Source organism: Arvicola amphibius, chromosome 5, assembly GCF_903992535.2.
Source record: "Arvicola amphibius chromosome 5, mArvAmp1.2, whole genome shotgun sequence".
Lineage (NCBI taxonomy): Eukaryota > Metazoa > Chordata > Mammalia > Rodentia > Cricetidae > Arvicola > Arvicola amphibius.
Genome location: NC_052051.1, coordinates 129298076 through 129314352, shown reverse-complemented (window position 1 = coordinate 129314352; position 16277 = coordinate 129298076). Strand labels below are relative to the sequence as shown.

At 37.6% G+C, this 16277-nt stretch overlaps 1 protein-coding gene across 4 annotated transcripts in view; it reads right to left on the bottom strand.

The window, feature by feature from the left end:
* Positions 1 to 1875: 1875 nt before the first annotated feature.
* Positions 1876 to 16277, bottom strand: part of Csnk1g3 (casein kinase 1 gamma 3) — an 89627-nt gene continuing 75225 nt past the window's right edge. For 2 of the 4 annotated variants that reach the window (XM_038330675.2, XM_038330676.2), the window contains exons 11-13: positions 10375 to 10481; positions 9859 to 9882; positions 1876 to 4181 (exon numbers count right to left, since the gene is read on the bottom strand). In XM_038330675.2, coding sequence (XP_038186603.1) covers positions 4127 to 4181; positions 9859 to 9882; positions 10375 to 10481 — 186 coding nt within the window. In that variant the 3' untranslated portion in view covers positions 1876 to 4126. The remainder of the gene's footprint in view (positions 4182 to 9858; positions 9883 to 10374; positions 10482 to 16277) is intronic. The other 2 variants (XM_038330677.2, XM_038330678.2) reach the window with 1 other exon arrangement.

Genomic DNA, 16277 nt, shown 5'->3' with positions numbered 1-16277 from the left:
TCCACATTCCTAATGTACCTAGAGCATCCATTCATACCTATTTTACATCTACTCACTTAAACACAGTGAGTATTTTGTTGCTGTTTTCCAAGCATCCGATGTAACCATGGTCAAATGTCTTACTGTCCTTTAACATGTCACTTCTCAAGTGTTTCCTAAACATGAACCCGCGACTCAGGTCCAACCATCAGGAGAACAGCAGCTATTTGTCCACAGGTATTGACTCTAGTGAACATGGAAAGCTGTCGCACCTGCTGAGAACAGAACTGTTCTTTCTGTCTTCATTTGGTTACCATACAGCAGCATCAATGTCTCATGCTGCTGAACAGCCACTTGCCCTAACACTGAAAATCTAACAGTAAGATGGAAGTATGGCCAATAGATGGCACAAGAGAAGGGCAGGTGTCCGTTTGAACAGCAAGATTAACTATCAGGAGCCAGTTTTACTGGGCTTTACAGTTAAATATTTTATTGCTTAAGTTAGGTTAAGTTATCATTTGCAGGTGAAAGAGTCTTACTAATGCAAATATAGTCATGGAGACTAGAATCCACTCTAAACTCACATTGCTCTTCCTAGATAAAGCCTGTTGAAGACCATGTGTCTTCCTCAGCTCACTCTGCTTCTGTGTGTATATGTGCTGTGTGTGCTGTATGTATACGTAAGTGTGGGTGCACCCACTCACGCATACTGTGCTAGTTTTAAGCCAACTTGACACAAGCTAAATTCATCTGAGAGGAAGGAACCTCAATTAAGACAATGCTTCCATAAGACCCAGTTGGAAGGCATTGTCTTAATTAGTGATTGACGGGGTAGAGCCCAGTCCTTTGTGGGTGGGGGCACCCCTGGGCTGGTGGTCTTGGGTTCTAAGACTGAGCAACCCATGAGAAGCAGCTAATAAGCAGTACTGCTCCATGGCCTCTGCATCAGCTTCCACCTCCAAGTTCCTGCTCTGTTTGCATTCCTCCCAACTTCCTTCCATGATAAACAGTGGTGTGAAAGTGTGAGCCAAATAAACCCTGTCCTCTCCAAGTTGCTTTGGTCATGGTGTTTCACCACAGCAACAGAAACCCTGACTAAAACAAACACAGAACCCAGAGGGTAACATCTATCACTTTCCACACTGATTTGAGGCAGGTGTCTACTAAACCTGGAGCTAGACTGGCAGTCAACAAGCCTCAGTGATCCTCCAATCACTACAGGACACGATGCTGGGGAAACAGGTGCATGCTTAATTATACTGACTTTTATAGGGGTTCTTGGGATTTGAACTTAAGCTCTCAGGCTTGTATAGGAAGCACTTTTACCTGCTGAGTCATCTCCCTGATCCACAGGCTTCTATTCTCCTGTTTTTTTTTTTTTTTTTTTTTTTTTAAGTCTCTGGTGCTCGATGCATCTTCCCTACATAATCCTTCAGTAAACAAGACTCCATCAATACCATTTGGTAAAACTGCTTCAAGGGCCAACATAATGAGAACTCCAATTACTGTTGCAAATATATGTTCCCCATCTGCAATGACTTTATTCACTTAAAATTAATTAACAGCAAACTTCCATAAATAGCATGACTTCTTTCAAAAAAGGAATAAAAATCATTGTTTATTCCCTTAAGTTATTAGAAGATGGCTTTAACTAATTGCTCTATTAACTCAGAAACAAATATACATTAAAAAATGCAAACAAAAGCTTAGATCCTTCTTGTTTTGTGTTCCTCACAACTGTGTTCCAACAAAGAACAAAAAACAGGAACAACGTAACAAAAGCAGGTTCCTTCTGCCTCTTACAGAAATAAACCAACAGAAATTAATTTTTAAACCACTGTGCAGCAGTGAATCGCGTTAGTTCACTCATGGTTAGAGGAAAGGGGAAAGAGCGAGTTTAAAAAAACTACCTTTATTTATTTCTTTTTCAGTTACATACTTTTAAACAGGGCTGTGTTTCAGTATTCAGACATTCAGGCAATGTTGATTTCATTAGTGTTGACAGAAAAGAAGCATAAAAATGCAAAACATTGTTGGCTTAACCTGAACATACCTGCATTACTATTACTGACCAGTCTGTGTGCCAAAGACTTATTCTCTGACACTAAAATGGAGCACTTAAAAATATTGCTAAAAAGCAAATGTCTACACACTGGCCTTTGCAGCAAATAAGGGTATTCATACTTTTAAAATATTTAAGTCCATAATTGGATTAATATACACACCTTCTTATGTATAAGGAGTTCAGATCATATAAACACTGTACAGTCCAAAAAACCCTACTGAGAATAAAACTAAATAGGCTTATGATAAGAAATACAGATATCGCATGTATTTACAAATATCATAGACACACAAATTTGGTCAAATACTGTAAAGAAGTGGTTTCACATTATAAATGGCCAAAACATCCATCTACCTTGCTCAGAGCAAACAAAACCAAAAATTCAGTATTTAACTCCTGAAGTTTAGACATCATGACAGTATATCAATAGAATGGAAACTGCTGACCAAATATACAGCAAATGTTTTCTAGGTTGAATATAGGTCTTCAAAATCAAGAAAAAAAGATTGCTCATTGGATTAGAAGAAACAATGATAAACAATGTCCTGATTCGTGATGTTCATATGGGTGCCCAATTCATCAAAAGCAACTCATTGAACTTTTGGCTAATAAGAAAAATAAATTACAAAATACAATTAAATACCTGCAAATTCAATAATGAAGTAAAAAAAGGTGGATTCATTTCCTTTAATATATATTTTAAATGTTACCTTGAGACAAAAAATAAATAAGCATACCTGAAGGTTCACACTTACGACAGAGAAGAGACTGCATGGACAGAGCAACAATTTCATAAATGAAAGAGGATGTGTGATGTGATCAACAGTATCTTCCTAGCCAGTCTTTTGTTTTCACTCTTGAGAAACAGAAGCATGCCTGTGTTCTATGGCTTCAAACAAAGCACACTTGCAAAGGAAGGTCTTACTACTAACAGAACTGTTCCTTGTTCGTTTGCAGCACTGTGAAAACTATGGAGGCAAAGCACCTGGCCCACCCTCGCCAAACCATCTCCCATCATCAACACGATGCTCAAGACAGGAGAGTCCAGAGAACTAGCAAAGCTGAATACAAGAGACTAATGTGCACAGAGGGCAGCAGAGTGACCCAGTGGTTTCTGCTGGGAGTATGTTTCTTTCCGTTAGTTGAAGTACTACATAACAAACAGCCACCACTGTATGGCACATCCTCAGACTTCTGCTTCTGGGAGATGCGGCCATCCAACAGCAGGCTTCAAGGGGCTCCAGCCTTACACACTGCAGTAAATTTCACATTTATTTCCTTTCCTTAGTGTATTTTTCCAACTCCAACATACATTACTTCTCCAGCATTCATTTTTTTGCTATCTAGCATACATTATCACTTGGAAGCATAGAGTGACATTATACAAATCGGTGCTCCTGCCACTTCTGCAGCTGTACTTTACACAGTGGCACAACAGAAGCTGAGCTCTTTTTCCCACATTTCTTCTGATTTATTTACCACCACTGCTTGCCAGTCCCATAGTGCTTTTTCCTCAGTACCTCTGGGCAGTGACTGTACCTTGATTTCACAGAGAGAATGTCAATATGAGTCATGAATAACAGTACCATAAGTCATACTGAAATCAATGCAGATGTCACAAAATAGGAACTTCTCATGAAAGCTGTTTTTAATATTTGGGCAACTGTTTTGTCTGCTGCACTATCCATTGAGAAGAAAATTCCTGTTTGATTATGCTTTCATATAAGACATAAAAAATCAAATTAGGTGCAATTAATTGACACTTAGACACCTGTATTGTTTTCTGTAACAGAAGAGGTTCTGAAAAATGTCCTCTGGAACTGTGTTCATCAATACCACTTCATTGGTCCATTCCATTCAATGATGGGCAAAGCACTCACATTTGATAAAATTTTAAAGCTTCCATAAAGTTAAATTAGGAGGAGAAATGAATGTAAGACAACCACAAAATGAAATGTGAAAGTATGACATTTCTGTTTCAAGAGTAAGTCCTTGAAAATATATGTGGTCACTACAGAGATGATTTTAATCACGAGACAGCATATGAACATGTAAGTAACTCCCCAGGATCTCTGTGTCCAGTCATTTGTGACGTTGTATGGTTTTCCTTTTCCTTCGTTTGAAAAAACAGCAGCACCTGCAGATGAAGAAAACATTATTAGAAAATCACTGAAGTTATCAGACACTGAATTTATAATAGTGATTTCGATGGTCATAAAAAGCAACAGGCTCGTGCAGGATAGACAGTGAACACATCAGCGAAGCATTGGTATTAGTGACCCTATGGCAGCTATTATGACTATGTCCTATCAGCACGCCTTTTAAGGATAGCATGACATTCTGTGTAACATAAGAAGGAGCCAGTAAGTCCAAAAGGCTTTGCTTCAAGAGGTGAAGAACTACAGTGCTCTGACTCTCAAATGATCTGTTGTCACATTTCACTCAGGATATTCAATGCTTTTATAAAGGTTCATCTATATAGTCTGCTCCCTTTCTTTCTGGTAGTTTTGATTCCTGAAGCCAGTGTTACAAAGGCAATAATGACCCTACTTCATTTTAGTAGAAATAAGTTCAGAATGCAAAGCGAAACAAAAAATAACATTGATTAACAATATTTCTTACTGTATTTATCAAAAGAAAGAGAAAACAGATTAAGTACAACATTAAGATTGGCACTTGTTTTAAGGTTTCTTTTGGGAAGGCAGGAGGGCAGACTCTCAAATGGCCCAGGCTCAAACTTAAATATAGCTGACAATGACTCTAAACTCTTTATCTAGCTGCCTTTACCCTTTTGGCTCTTTAAGAGTCAAAACTTATTTTAACTTATTTAATTTTTATCAAAGTAATTTTATACTTAACATGTAAAATAGCACAGCCAAGGTGAATTCATTTTATAATTCAAAAACTATATAGTCTAAACTTGTTCTATTTTTTTTTAAATATAAAATTCAAAAACTATATATTCAATCCTTGTTTTTTTCCCTAAGTAAAAACATGTTCAATGTAAACTTTACCTCACTGCGGTAACCACCCAGAAAAGGCTGAAATGAGCAGGGGCAGGGGTGAGTGTGTGTGTATATGTGTGAGTGTGAGTGTGTGTGTGTGTGTGTGTGTGTGTGTGTGTGAGAGAGAGAGAGAGAGAGAGAGAGAGAGAGAGAGAGAGAGAGAGAGAGAGAGAGAGAGAGAGAGAGGAGAAATGAAATATTCACGGGCCTAAATTAGAGCTACTGCCATAAAACAAAAACTAAGTATAAAAGATTGTTTCAAGAATTAGAAAACCAGTCCCGTTTACTTTCAACTATATGTACCTAATACTTTCTCAAATCTCAGATATATAAATTTTCAAATATAGAAACACAAAGGGACCCTGCTCAGTGGGCAGATGCCTGGATTCAATCTTTAGTGTGACTAGTGTCACATAAATTGAGCAGGAGGTAGAGATAGAAGGGTGAGGAGTTAAAGGTCAACCTCTGACACACAGTGTTTGAGTTGAGTGTGGAATACATGAGACCCTGCTCAAAAAGACAGGGTAAAATATTATCAAGTAAATTTTTCAATTACTAGGAAACATCCACAGAGTAAAAGGTAAAGTGAGAAGTGGAAAGTTATTTAAAAGAAAAGAAATAGGGCTGGAAAGATGGCTCAGCCACTAAAGGCTAGGCTCACAACAAAAATATAAAAGAAATAGACCAAATATTTAAAATATTCAATATAAGTGATATTTCAATGAAAATTCAGTACTGTTTAATATGAAGTCCCTATTCCTTCCTGATTAAGTGTTTCTATATATTTTTATTTGACATTTCAAGCTCCAAAGTATATTCCTTCAAAAATTTTCTACTAAAAAAGGTATTTATATTACAGAAGCTTTTTACGATGGGAAATGAAATGCAATACAAGTTTTGATAAATAGGCTGCTAATTGCTAGCTTGTCCACACTGGGGCTGTAGTCAGATGCTTCTATTATTTCTCTGGTTTTGTCTTTAGGTAATGAAAGTTCTTTCCATTTGTTAAATAATCTTTCTTTCTAATGAAAGTATTATGGCATAAAGAAAGTATGCCCAATCATTTACTTGAAACTAAATACAATTTTAAGAAAAATTCTAATGGCACAGGTTCTCTAAATTCAAAACTACATTAAAGCATTATCCTCATAACTTTAGACTAAATCCCACTAACTAGGATGGCATACTATTAAAGCAATTACCACCAGAGGGCAGCATTGATACATGTTCTATGAATGCATCTGCCCACAAAGCAGTGGCATTAAAGGAGGAAATTAAAATGTTAACCCCTGCTGGTTTTTAAGGTACAAGCCATGTGAAACCAAGCTGATTCAGTTTTGGTGATGAAGAAATCACCCTCTCACTTATTTTCTGCTTCCAGGCACTCAATCTAAAAGGAGGCTGTTCTCACAGCACTGTCTTTGTCTGCATTTACTGTTGCTTTGAAATGATTGTTTGACTTACTACCTTTTCACACTAGGAAGAAGCTAGTAATAGCGAGTTTACAGAAACAGCCCATCAAATGAGCGAAAAGTTGCCACTCGTTTAGTATTTGTTGAAGGATTTGCCTCATTAACACAACCAAACCCTACAGTAAGATCTAGTTAAAATTACAGGTATGCTTTGAATCTAGAGCTCTTACCCATGGGCTACAAACTACTGTAGCCTACAAAATGCACATTTCGGCACCACTGAGAGGCTTTTCAGAAGAAAACTGGCCTGGGATACATTCTTAAAATGCTGAGTCTGAATCTGAATCTCAAGATTAATGCTTGGCATAGCTTCTGTACCTAATAAGACATTTGAAGGAAGGTTATTTAACAAGAGGAGGACTTTAGCTTTCAGAACTGAAAGCAAACCCAGAGAAACAGTGAGGCAATGTGAATCCAACACCAGAGTAAACAAACTGGCAATTAACAGCCCATGCCATTAGAATCCATCTTCAAATAAGTGAACCAAAACGCCGGGCGGTGGTGGCACACGCCTTTAATCCCAGCACTCGGGAGGCAGAGGCAGGCGGATCTCTGAGTTCGAGGCCAGCCTGGTCTACAAGAGCTAGTTCCAGGACAGGCTCTAGAAACTACAGGGAAACCCTGTCTCAAAAAAGCAAAAAAATTAAAAAAAAAAAATTAAAAAAAAAAAATAAGTGAACCAAGCTTGGCTTTGCTGCTCACACCACATCTCCATTTCACCTCACTCACCGTCCTCTTCATCTAGATTTGCTGCTTTCGTGGACCTATCTTACACACTTTACTTCTCTCAATCAAACTGAAGCATGATTTCCTGCCTGGATCTGAGGTTCTTCCCTACACCTTCTACAATGACTCATCTGCATCACCTTTGGTGGAGACTATTCCTGCATCCAGCCTGTACCACCCACTCAGGACTTCAGAAGCCCTTCTCTCCAGCGCCGGCTTAAAGAGCATATACAAAATACCTTTTATGACAACTAGTATTTTCCTGGCAAATAAGTATTTTACCTTAAAATTAACACCCATACTGCAATTCCTTATCTTTGGATTTCTTATTTACTTATTTATTGTTTGTTTGTTTTTTGAGACAGGGTTTATCTGTATAACAGCTCTGGCTGTCCTGCAACTCACTTTGTCAACCAAGCTGGTCTCGAACTCACAGAGATCCACCTGCCTCTGCCTCCCAAGTGCTAGGATTAAAGACGTGCACTACCACTGCCTGGATTGTTTAAAGAGAGTTTTAATGAAGAGCTTTAAGGACAAGAAATTCTGAGGATTCTTGCAACTCAACTAGAATAAAGTTTCACGTGTCATAAAATTTGCCCTTATATAGTGTACAATGCAGAGACAAATAGTCTATTTACAGAATTGTACAGACACCACAACTACCTAACTTCAGAGCCGCCTCATTCATTCTGCATATCAGATATTTACATTACAATTCATAACAGTAGCGACAAAAAAAACTTCACAGTGGGGTCACCACAGCAGAAGGAGCTGTGTATTAAAGGTTGCAGCACTAGGAAGGAAGGTGGAGAACCAATGCCTTAAGGAGCTCTGCTATCATCAGTCCCTCCCATTTTCTTCTCTCCCAAAGACAACCACTGCTTAATTTGCCATACTTTTACCACTGCCCTTTTCATAGTTTATGGAAGTGGAGCTAAATAATTCATGGCATTATTCTGTTTCTTCACTTAGAAGAATTTTCAACCTTACTTCTTTGTATTATATAATAATGTATTTCATGGGAATGGTAAATTGCTTTAGTGAATTACTTACTAATAATTTTTTGTGGTTTTCTATTTTAACCACTGGGGATCTAAAGTTAAAAAATGCCTTATTTTCAATACATTAAGAAAGACATCATGATGTGAGAGATGCATAAAGAAAAACAACTGGCAGATTAACGAAACAGTAGTAAAATACAAAACATCAGAATTACACTGAGGCTGGAGGGAAACAGGAAATAGTAAGAGTAAGCAAGCTATCAAGGGTTTTGATGTCATATCAAGAAATCTGGACACAATCCTCCAAGGAATGGAGAACAGTCCCTTCAGGAACAGCAAGCCCATTGCTTTCTTCACCCTTATCCTCCAATGCCTCTGCAGAGAAAAGCCAGCCTGTCTGCACACAAGCTCACAGGCATCACAACTAAGTGAACCGTGTATTATGTCATTCTTGACAGTCCCCTTTCTAATTATCTAGTCAGGAAGTGATCCTCTTCTTTACAAATTTCAAGTTTTACCTTGTACTAATATCTACTAATGCAACTGAAATCTGAGCAGTGTAACCATTGAATGAATAAATGGAGAATGGATAGATTAGATCAAAAGTAACTCTCTGGAAGGAAGTGAGCACAGATACCCAGGCTTAACCAAGACTGTGGGACAGAGATGGAAGAAGCAACAGCCTATGAGGAGCAGAGATGAGAAGGTCACCAGCAGCAAGAGATGAGGAAATAAATGGTGTGGTAATGGCTACACAGTGCCTGTATGTGACAGACAGCTGAGCCTCACCACATCTACTATTTTCCAACTCCCTACAAGGTGGATATTATTAGCAGCATTTTATGAAAAAAGAAACAAGCCTAAAAAAGTACCACACAACCACCCTATGTCATAACTGTCCTTAGCATCATACCTAAAATATACAGTTTTCTCAGTTTTCAGCTAGCAAATCAGTGTTTTTTACAGATGCAGGTAAAATGACTGACAGGATTTAAAATTGACTATTTAAGGCTTTATTCACTGCAAAGCTGACTCAAATTTTGTCTTGAAATTAAGAGAAGCACTTAAACATAGAATTGCAACTATAGGCAAATACCAGAAGATGACTAAAATCAAGTACCATTTCTACTGGGAAGAATATCATTAAGAACTATTAGAGGATGTTTAAAGTACTAGTTAGAAAATGAAATAAGATTTTAGTAATACTGTAGGGGGAAACATGTATTCAAATATTGAAAACAGGGAAATGTAAAGTTTAATTCAAAACTTAGCTTTCTACTTAAAACTCCCATGTTATAAAATAAATGCGCAAGCACAAGCAATTGGCATATCATCTATGCAGTTAAAAAGTGCCCCAAACGATGTAACTTAAAACAAAACAAAAAAAAAAAAACAAAAACAAACAAACAAAAAAAGCTGCAGCAGGCAAAACAGCTCCTCAACAATTATTTCTTGCTTTTCAGAGCTAATGTTATTGTCATCAATTAATTTTCGGTTTTACCAATTATAATTTCTAAGTTAAGAATTTGTTTGTTTATATTAAATGGTGCTAAATTTTTGAAATTATAGTCAATGGAGCTATTTCTGCCTGCCTACACTTGAGAACTCACCACATATTCAATACTTTCTGGCAGCTTTACACAGAAAAACAAAAAGAAAAGAAAAAGGGAAAGAGGAAGAGAGAGAGATCATCAAAAATAGCTCATAATTAAGTGATCACATTGTTCTGCATGCTTAATTTCCAAGCAGCATTACTTATAATTTACATCTTAAAAATTAATCATAAAGTAACATTAAAAATGCAGCACCCTATAATGCCAAGTACTTAAACTTATAGAAAAGTAATAATACAGATGTAACATCAATGCAATGCTCCTAATATTAAAAGCCAAAAATGTACTATTAAGTTTAAAAGAAATTTGAGCAGTTACTAAATTATAATTTTTGTATTAAGTATTCACTAAAGTAGTAGCACTTTAAGCAGTGATTAAGATAATCAATTATATCATTTTTTTGTATGCTCTATTCCCTACAGAAAAAAATATGTGGACTAATTGTATGTAACTATAAAGTTCATAAATGCAAAGTTACCAACCAAAAAAAATAATGAAATAAACAAAACATACTTGGTTTCATCCATCACTTCTACTTCTGTAGGGGCTGTGATGGGTGCATTTGATCGTCCTGCTGTGGGATCATCTGTGTTTAACTCTCCATTTGTAGAACTTACAACCTGTTTAATAAAGAGAAAGAATATTTATGTATATCAAACACATACACATAATCATATATACTAAGTAAAGATTAAGGCATTTAAGTTAGAAAGTTAATATGAGAAACACAAAATAATTAGTAGATCAAAGACATCCAACATGTGCTTTTGACTTATTTCCTTTCCATCTTAAAACTTCTACTTTCTGCTTCTCTCTAGACACTACCTCCTACACTGAGGTTTCCATCAGTTCCTCTTGTGTGCCCATCTTCTTTGGCACATTACATATTCTTGACTTCCCCTCCTGCAATCTGTTATCACTGAGACTTCAACTCACACTGCCCATTTTAAGGAACAACAGTACCGTCCATACATACAGTTTAGTGTGCAGACCCACATCTGATCTGTAAGCAGGTCCTCTGGGACACTGCCCCAAACACATATCCTATCTAATGAGTTCTCGCTACCTCTTACTACCACTAAAACTCCAGTACCAAAACCATGTGATTTCTCCTAAGGGAAAAAACAAACAAACAAAAAACCCCAAACAAACAAAAAAGCCTATTAATTAGTCTTTTGCTCTGACTTGCATTACAAGTAAAATACATTATCCACACAGCAACCAGAGTGCTCCTTTTGAGGTATAAAATCTCACTGAGATAATTCCCTTGGCTTCTCATTTAACTTATAATAAAAAGCTGTATTCCTTACCCCACATGCTACAGTTCCATATAACCTACAGTCTGCCTAACTCACTAATACCTTGTTAGCTCACCTGCTTCTACCTAACACACAAGTCAGGCCTTAGCACTGTCCACTGTCACTGGCTAGGGTTCTAACTCTAGCCAGACACCTAGGGGTGGTCTTATTATGTCTCAGATTCCCAGAGAGCACCTCTATGACAGGCTTTTTCTAGCATATGCCTAAAATTTTCAAACAGAAACAATCTTTAATGCTGCATTTTGTTTTTGACTCTTTGTATAAGTTATTTGTGTTGATTTTACAATTGTTTTTATGTTCAACACATGGTATCTCTATGTAGGCCTGGCTATCTTGGAACCTGAACTCACAGAGACCTGTATGCCTCTGCTTTCCAGGTGCTAGGATTAAAGACACATAAACACTGGGCTTCTTCATATGTTTTTGGTTTGTCTTGATGTTAATTCCTGATTTATCTATTTTGTTGTTAATAATCTGCCTCTATTAAAACTGTTTCATGCTGGGCGGTGGTGGCGCAAACCTTTAATCCCAGCATTTGGCAGGCAGAGGTAGGCGGATCTCTTTGAGTTTGAGGCCAGCCTGGTCTACACGAACTAGTTCCAGACATGCTCAAAAGCTGAAACCTTGTCTTAAAAAAAACAAAAACAAAGAAAAAAACCTGTGTTTCATGAGAGCAGTTAATCTCATCTTCTCTCTAATAACATGACACAGAACACTCTACTTATTTGTCAGAATGCATGAATATAACCATCATAAAAGATATTCTAAGACTTTTAAGATTATAATAACAAAATTCCTAAATTATCCACGACCCTACAAGCTCATTTAATTACCCTACTCTTTTCTTTCCTCTTAATGTTAAACTGGAAAAGCTGGCCACACGGCACATTTCCCTTATCCCTACAGTTCACCCATCATTTTTGCCTTATCATCACCCGGTCGGCTCTGTCTTTACTTTCAAACTGAGAATTCCCTTGAAAACAGCTAGTTAAGTCTGAAAAATGTATTCTGTAAGCTTTGTTCATTCCTCATTTTCTACACAATTTCTGTATTTGTTGGCATCAGTTGATCACTCTTCTCTCTATACAGACTTATCTAGAGTCTATATTAAGATGGATTCATATCCAAAACTAGCTGTACCACTAGCAGCTAAGCAAGCATGAGAAAGATACCTTTATCTTGCTAAATCTTGGGGTCCTCAATTATGAAATGGAAAATAGTGTCTACTTAGCTGTCAGGCTGGAATGGCCAGTATATATAGCTAGAGATCAAGCAGTGGTGGCCATCAGCACTAGCAGCCGGCATTTGAAGAGGTATTTTACAAAGGAAAAATGAAGGTACAATGCTACAGGGAAGCCCAAATCAATCAACTAAGCAAATACATTTTTAAAAACTCTAAAAAATTGGTCTATTTAGCTGACATTTCTAGAATTATGACTAAACTAGAAAGTTGAAATATCAGTTGTTTTTCAGGCTGACTTGTTTTCAGGGAAGTTTATAAAAATGACAGATGATCTTAAGTTTGGCATTTCAGAATATAATCAGGTGTCTTAGAATTTACTGTTATAATGCTTAAAGACATTTTAAGACATTCTGCTATGACATTCCAACTTTGAGGGAGAAAGGAAACCAACTGTATCGTAGTTAGTATTTTAAGCAATTTACTCCAGTTTCACTGCGAAGTTTCAGAGGACAGGAGAAGAAAGCCCACTAGCAATTCCAAAAGCCATTCTCATAGTCAGATAAGACAGAGGAGGCCTCAGACAAAGCAGCACCTCTGTCACCAAGGATCTGTGGGGAAGATGGTTGAGAGAGGAGTCTGCTGAGCCATCCAGGCTGTCTCTGCATCCCTACTGCTAGTATCACTATGTCTGGCTCATGGGCAATGATTTTCAAAAGCAAAATTAATACTTTCCACATAAAAATTCATAAAAATTACTTATACTACTACCTTTCTGGTTTCTATTTTATTTCTGAAAGACATGGCTACCAAGTGTATACCACAGGCTTACAATATTAATGAATCAGATAGCCAGCTATCCATTAACTATTTCAAAAATACTAAAACACATATCAGCATTCTCTAAGACGTTCATTAAAAACCATGCTAATATGTGAGATACAATTAAAAGAATATTTTTCAGAGTTTACTGAACCAACGCTAGTAAACACTTAAATCACTACATACTCTGGAAACTAGAGAATAATTGATAGTTGTCATTTTAAAAGATGACACCACAGTAAAATGGGTTTCTCATGGACCACAAGTATTCTTTATTCACCATAAGCAGTCTTTATTCTTTCAATCAAAATAAGGCAGATTTTCAATTTAACTTTCACTAGAAGAGACATGAATTGTAGCAAATTTCTCTGAGTACTCAAATCTTTGGATAGGTAAAATGTTATTAAAACAGAAGATCATAATAAATTAACCATACTGATTCATACCAATGTGACTCACCAGGAAACTTCCTAAACTAATGAGGGTGGAACTATTTACATAATAGAAACAATAACTACATCCTTCTATAAACACTCTTTTGCAGATATCGGTACCCCAGAAAACTATGGAGAAAAGATTGAATTATAAGTCACTCAATTTTGTTCATTATAACTCTGAATTGTTAATGACTGGATACAGAAGACCAAGACTAGCTTTAGAAAGCTCACATACACAATAAGCACAACTGAGAGCTGTCTGCAAGTGAAAATCACTCTTCTGTTTAGCCATGTGTGCTTGCTGCCACTACAGGATACTTCTGTTTGCATCATTTTTATGTTAGTATTATCTGTATTTGAATCCAACACTAAATATGCGAAGACATAAGACTACTTATTATAATAATTTATATTATTCTTTCATTTTTCTTAACAGTACCTGACTGCACATGTCTTTTAGATCATTTGTGATTCTATACCTGTCTTGGCCTAGATTCTCAAAAATACATCATTCCTAAGGCTCAAATAAAAAACTTCCAACCGTAAAAAATTCCCAAGCAATCAGGTCATTCAGCACACTAGTATCTTTAAGGTTTTTCTTTTTCCTTTTGCTTATAGTTGCCAACTATCACTGTAGAATCCATCTTCAGTGGTGGTAAGCTAAATGAAGTTGTACCACAATGAAAGGCTCAGCTACAATGGAAATGGAGATTACTACTATCTGTTAAGATCAGGATATTTTAAAACCTAGTTTTAGAGACCTGATCAGCAAGGTAGGAACACATCAAACTGGGGTGGCAACTATGCTCCTAATTCCTAGCCCCCAGTTCAACTAAATTCTACTTTTTATTATATTTCAAATATTTCCATTTCTCTCACCTCTACTATTCATTCCTGCAATTCAGCTATAGACTTTTTTGTTTTGTTTTTCAATTTGGTCTTTCAAGACCAGGTTTCTCTGTATAGCAGCCATGGCTGTACTGGAACTCTCTGTGTAGCCCTGGCTGGCCTCGAATTCACAGAGATTCATCTGCCTCTGCTTCCTGAGCACTTGGATTAGCACTACCACGCCCTACCAAGTTTTTTGGTTTTTTTAAAGACACCTGTGACACAGACTGTAGGTCTTGATGTTGTGGCAATTGTCCTTCAGCCTCCTAAGTGTTGGGATTATAGGCATGAGCTACCACACCCAGCGTCAGCTATAGACTTTTCATAGTTGTGTCTCTGACTCATGCTTCTCTCCCTTTAATCAAGTCTTTACCAAAGTAATCTTTAAGCTTCCAGGGTAAGCAGACAGGCTGAAGCTGCTTCTTTGTGACACCATGAAGACAGAGCACGGTAACAAACCTAGACTCCATTGCAAAGAGATACAGTGGAAGAACACAGCAAATACAAAATCAGAGAACCAATGCCGAACACAGATGCAGCAAAAGTAAGGCCCTGCACAGCTCTCCAGGGGAAGAGAGACAGAGCCCCTGAACAGCTCTCCAGGGAAAGAGGGGCACAGACGTGCAATCTAAAGTTAAGCAAGGAGACAGAGACCTTGGTGAAAAGAAACCAGCAACCCTGCCCAACGAACAAGCACACAGTCTCCACAGCCTTGAAAGTACTTGAGAGTTTAGTGCCTCCTCTGGTGTAACAAGTTCTCAGTGTAGAAGAGGTCCTTTCTGCCACTTCCCATACCTCAGAGGGCTGAGGCCAGGTATCAGTTTAAGAGGCAACCTGGTGTTTAAGACTAAATTACCCTGGGAGCCTGATAACAAGGAGCAATCATAGTCCAGGAGGAGCCTGGAACTAACCCAACACAACTTTAAGTGAGGAATAATTACAGCAGACAGTCTTAAAGAAAGAGTCAGCAACCTCAGCTGGGGCAGCAAAGAGTATGGTGGCCAGTAAACTACCCTCAATCACTAAGAACTTGCCTATCACCTAAGAATGACTGTGAATTCCAAGAAGCTCACGCCAGTCATCAGCTGATAAGCTAGCCTCTGAAACCACATATCTGCCACAAGGTTCACTGCCACAAGGACTGAGAACTCTAACGTACCAGTAGACTGCTTGAAATCTGCGACCTATGACAGAACCCAATACCGGGCAGGTTTTCAAAGAGTACATACTTCCAGGTGTGGTGGTATATGCACAGGCAGTGGCAAGCTGATTCTCTGTGGGTTCAATGACAGTCTACTCAATGCATCCAAGTCCACAAAAACCAGGGTTATATAAAAAGACCATGTCTCAATAAACAAGCAAACAGTGGGAGACTGGTCTAGCTGTGTAAGTCTGAATGACATGCTTGCTTCTCCAGCTCCCCAATACACTACGGAGATATCTCTCACTAGAACAGCTAGACATCCCAGGGTATATAAAACAGATGGGACCAGAAAAGAATCCATGTGGTTCACAAACTGCAAAGCTAAGATGGCTAACAGAGTCTACTGCCACATAAAGAAAAGAAGGTACTAAAAGGAAAAATAGTTTTGTCAGGTACCTCACACTCATCCAGTCCTGGTTCAGAACAACTCAGAAGGGAGAGAAAAAAAAAACAAACAAGCAAACAAACAAAGCGACTCTCCAGTTTCAACAGATCCCCACCTACCTTCATGCCTCTTCCTGAAAATGCCAATTCCATTATTTTTAAGTGAGCTAGCTTTTTATTGA